This window comes from Lolium rigidum, chromosome 7 (genome assembly GCF_022539505.1).
Source record: "Lolium rigidum isolate FL_2022 chromosome 7, APGP_CSIRO_Lrig_0.1, whole genome shotgun sequence".
NCBI lineage: Eukaryota > Viridiplantae > Streptophyta > Magnoliopsida > Poales > Poaceae > Lolium > Lolium rigidum.
Window position 1 is genome coordinate 288,641,703 of NC_061514.1, and position 4,368 is coordinate 288,646,070.

The 4,368-nt window shown below is 45.2% G+C and overlaps 1 protein-coding gene across 1 annotated transcript; it reads left to right on the forward strand.

Annotated features, from left to right (window-relative positions):
• The first annotated feature begins 599 nt into the window (after positions 1 to 599).
• LOC124677805 (probable nucleolar protein 5-2) lies at positions 600 to 4,065 on the forward strand. Its single transcript, XM_047213759.1, has 9 exons — positions 600 to 677; positions 786 to 827; positions 1,324 to 1,503; positions 1,593 to 1,757; positions 1,907 to 2,107; positions 2,189 to 2,485; positions 2,653 to 2,853; positions 2,933 to 3,064; positions 3,448 to 4,065. The coding sequence occupies exons 1-9, from the start codon at positions 600 to 602 to the stop codon at positions 3,832 to 3,834; spliced, it is 1,683 nt and encodes a 560-aa protein (XP_047069715.1). The 3' UTR covers positions 3,835 to 4,065.
• Positions 4,066 to 4,368: the final 303 nt, after the last annotated feature.

A 4,368-nucleotide genomic window follows, 5' to 3' on the forward strand; every position in this document is an offset into this window, starting at 1 on the left:
CGGTGACCGTCAGCGAGCTGCCAAAACAAGTTCACTTACCGTAGTGGCGTATAATGAGTGTACGATGACCCAACTAAACCCCGCCGATAAGTCCGGTCACCCGCCATGCATTTTACTCTAGCCGTTTACTATTTCATTCATAGACACTGCCACTGCCATGATTCTTCACGTTCAGAAAAGAGTATACACGGCCACGTCTCAACATCCTCTCATCATGCGCCGTTTCGGCCCGACAAACCGTTGGGCCGGCCCAGTAGTGACGGCCCACAACACGGCGGCCCGTCGCGGAGCCAAGGTGGGCCGCGATAAACCTCTGCAGGCACACAAGGGCAGCTGGCTCGGCCAATATAAGGCGAGCCCTAAAACCCTGGCCGCCTTCTCCTTCTCCCCTACTCTCCTCGCGCGGCGCCTCCTTCTTTCCGCCCCGCCGCCACCTCCCTTCTCCGCCGCTTACCTTCCGAAGCAGGTACGAACACCTCCCCGCCGCCGCCGCCCCGGCGCCTCCCTTCCTTCTCCCGACTCTCGTTGGTGTGGCTGACGCGCGCGTGCGTGCGTGCTTGGTTTCTTTCGCCGGTATCCGGGCAGGTGAGGAGGAGGAGATGTTGGTGCTGTTCGAGACGCCCGCGGGGTTCGCCCTCTTCAAGGTGCTGGACGAGGGCAAGCTCAGCAAAGTCGAGGTGATTGCCGCCGCCACGTCTCTGTTGTCCGTGCGCGTGCGCGTATGTTCGAGGTGTTTGTTCTGGTTCGTTGGCTAATAATGGTTTACTTGTGGTTTTGGGTTGCAGGATCTGTGGAAGGATTTCGCCTCGTCGGACAAGGCGAGAAAGGTTGAACGATTCGTGCCTCTGCCTTTAGTTTGTGCTGTTAATATTGTGTGCTGCTATTATTCTATAATAATAATTATTAGTCCACCCCACAACTTGTTATTGGAGGGGAAGAAAATGCACAGACCGGGATTTTATAGGGTGCCAGTTTGGATTATGTAAGTTACACCTTGTATGTGCTCTTTAGGTCAAGGCAAGAACTTGCCTTCTCAAATGTTAGCAGTGGGAGGAACTTCAGCTTGCAAGTTTAACGTTTTTCCCATGTTGATTATTACACACTTAGTTTAGTATATTGGTTGGCTGGACGGATCCCTTACCGGATGATGTATATAGGCTTTATATGATCACTGCTTGGCAGCTAAGTTAATATGGGATGCTTAGTTCATCCGCCTGTGATATTATATATTTTTGTATGCTTTCTGCTTAGTATGTATTGTGTAATGGGCCTCGTTGTTTTCCTGACATCATCACTCACTTCCTGTAATGGATTTTATATCAGGTGGTTGAGCTCAAGGCGTTCAACAAGTTTGAGAACACTTCTGATGCTCTTTCAGCCGCAACTTTGCTGATTGACAGCAAGCCGAGCAAGGGCCTTCGCAAGTTCCTGACGAAGCACTGCGATGGCGAAACATTGGCTGTTGCTGATTCTAAGCTTGGTAACGCTATCAAGGAGAAGCTGGTGAGTTTTTTGGGCCTCAGCTGTTCAATTCGATTGGAATGATCAGCACCACTGTATCACTGACAATTTTTGGTGTTGTGGTTCTGCAGAAAATTGATTGCCTTCACAACAGTGCTGTCATGGAACTGATGAGAGGGCTCAGGAGTCAGCTCACTGAACTTATGTCTGGACTAGCTGAACATGATCTAGGTCCGATGAGCCTTGGGTTGTCCCACAGCTTGTCTAGGTATAAGCTCAAGTTCAGCCCTGAAAAGGTGAGCTTGCAACTGCTATCATTGTGATGTTTACTGGCACATTCATTTTCTACTAGCATTTGTTCTTGTCAAGCTCTTCTTTGGAGAGCTTTTTATTTTGTGTTTGCAAGTGAAGAGAAAGTAAGCTTATGAATGTGCCAATTGTGTAGGTTGATACTATGATCATTCAGGCCATTGGCTTGTTGGATGATCTTGACAAGGAGCTTAACACCTATGCCATGAGGGTTCGTGAATGGTACGGCTGGCACTTCCCGGAGCTCACAAAAATTGTTGCAGATAATATCCATTACGCGAAAGCTGTCAAGTTGATGGGCAATCGTGTTAATGCAGTCAACCTTGATTTCTCCGAGGTAAATTGTCTACACACGTCCAAACTTGTGTCTTGCACGTGCCTAAAGTTTGGTAGTTAGTGATAGCGTCTGCTTTTTCAGATACTAGAAGAGGACGTGGAAGCGGAGCTTAAGGAGGCTGCTGTAATTTCCATGGGAACAGAAGTTAATGATCTTGACCTTTCAAACATCAGAGAGCTGTGTGATCAAGTCCTATCTCTTTCTGAGTACAGAGCCCAGCTCTATGACTATCTGAAAAGTAGGATGAATACCATTGCTCCCAACTTGACTGCACTTGTTGGTGAACTTGTTGGCGCTCGCCTTATTGCCCATGGTGGTAGTTTGATGAATCTGGCGAAGCAGCCTGGCAGCACTATTCAGATACTGGGGGCAGAGAAGGTGTGCTTCTTTGGATTTTAAATTGCTCTTTCTTCTTTACTGGCTGAACTTTGACGTTCTGGTAGTGGACTACTGTCATACTTATGTTGTTGAAAATGGTTTTGGTTTTTGCTGCAATTGTACTTGAGTTTTACCGCCAGGGACTCAAACAAGTTATTTGTCTGCAGGCCTTGTTCAGAGCTCTGAAGACAAAGCATGCTACACCAAAGTACGGTCTCATCTATCATGCATCATTGATTGGACAGGCGGCTCCCAAGCACAAGGGAAAGATCTCTCGTTCACTTGCTGCTAAGACTGCACTTGCCATAAGATATGATGCCCTTGCTGATGGTGACGATAACTCCATGGGTCTTGAGAGCAGGATCAAGGTACTTGTTACCGTGGTGTGGAAGCATTTTTTGGCACTAAACGTGCGATACGGTTTTTCACATTTGAATGTTTGAACAGCTTGAAACACGGCTTCGCGTCCTTGAGGGTAAAGAATTAGGGAAGTCTGCGGGTTCCACTAAAGGAAAGCCCAAGATAGAAGCATATGAGAAGGACCGGAAGGGTGCTGGGGCTTTAATCACACCCGCCAAAGTAAGCCGTTTGTGACTTGCTCTATGTTTTTACATGTAGATGTTTTGTTTAACATTGTCATTTTTCATATTTCACTGAAAGATAACTATCAGGATGTCATACTGATTTGTTATTTATCAAAAGCCTGGCAGGTCTAATATTGTATATGTATATTGTAATGTCCAACAATACTTGTTTTGGGTAACTACTTAAAGAGTCCATGTGATCACTGTAAATATTTTTAGAACTTGAAGTACTGCTTTAAGAGTCCAGGCACGTAATGTATTTTTTGTTACTTAACATTTAAGGAAGTTTTCTATGTCGTGGTAGTGATTACATTTACCCCACTATACTTGAACAGTGAGTTTGGATTAAATTGACCTTTTCTTGTTTGTTATTGTCAGACTTACAACCCAGCAGCAGATCTAGTGCTCTCCACTGAAGCAACACCAAAGAAGTCAGAAGTTGCTTCAAAGAAGAGGAAGCATGAAGAGGCAGAACCTACAAAGGAGACAGCTGCAGAGGATGGCGAGCAGGAGAAGGAGAAGTCAAAGAAGAAGAAGAAGAAATCTAAGGACACCGAGGAGTCACCAGCAGCTGATGCCGACGGCGGAGAGAAGAAAAAGAAGAAGAAGAGCAAGGACAGTGAGGAGGTTCCTCCTTCAGCTGATGCAGATGGCGAGAAGAAGAAAAAGAAGAAGAAATCCAACACGGAGGATGCCGCCCCTATGGAAACTGATGTATCTGCCAAGAAAGAGAAGAAGAAAAAGAAGAAGCACGCCGATGAGTGAGTGGCACAGAAACATGGCCAAAATTTGTGGTGTAATGCTGTACTATCATCTGAAAGTTTTGAGTAGTGCCGATTTGAGACATCCTCCTATTCCTGTAGAATGGAATGTCACATTAGGACTAGCTGCAACGAAGCCTACTTTTCTGAACTTGCACGTACCTGGTAGTGATGGTAACAAGTGGAATGCTCAATCTTATGTTCGTCTTATCCATAAATTCTGCAATGTTCATTCTGTGAAGGTAGTAGGTGAGTGATGTATCAGTTTTTGCTTTGTTCATCTGATATAAAATATGCTAGTATCTATGTTTATCTGATATTATTGTTTCTGTTCGACTATCAAGTATGTAGATTCATTATTGACTTGCTGTGTAGGATGAAAACTACACTCCCAAGTGGTCAATATTTTGCTGCACCTCTAATTTTAGTCTTTGGTTCACTGTCCTTGTTGATTATAAAATACTGTACTTCTAAGGCTGTGCTAACAGTCAAATGCATCTGTAACTAGCTGCCCTAATATTTTAAGATCAACATCCCA

Bases quoted from the DNA above. Each gene is read 5' to 3' on its own strand.
- LOC124677805 (XM_047213759.1), top strand. From the start codon at position 600: ATGTTGGTGCTGTTCGAGACGCCCGCGGGGTTCGCCCTCTTCAAGGTG. The intron at 2,486-2,652 runs GTGTGCTTCTTT...ATTTGTCTGCAG, and splicing joins AGATACTGGGGGCAGAGAAG to GCCTTGTTCAGAGCTCTGAA. The intron at 2,854-2,932 runs GTACTTGTTACC...ATGTTTGAACAG, and splicing joins GTCTTGAGAGCAGGATCAAG to CTTGAAACACGGCTTCGCGT.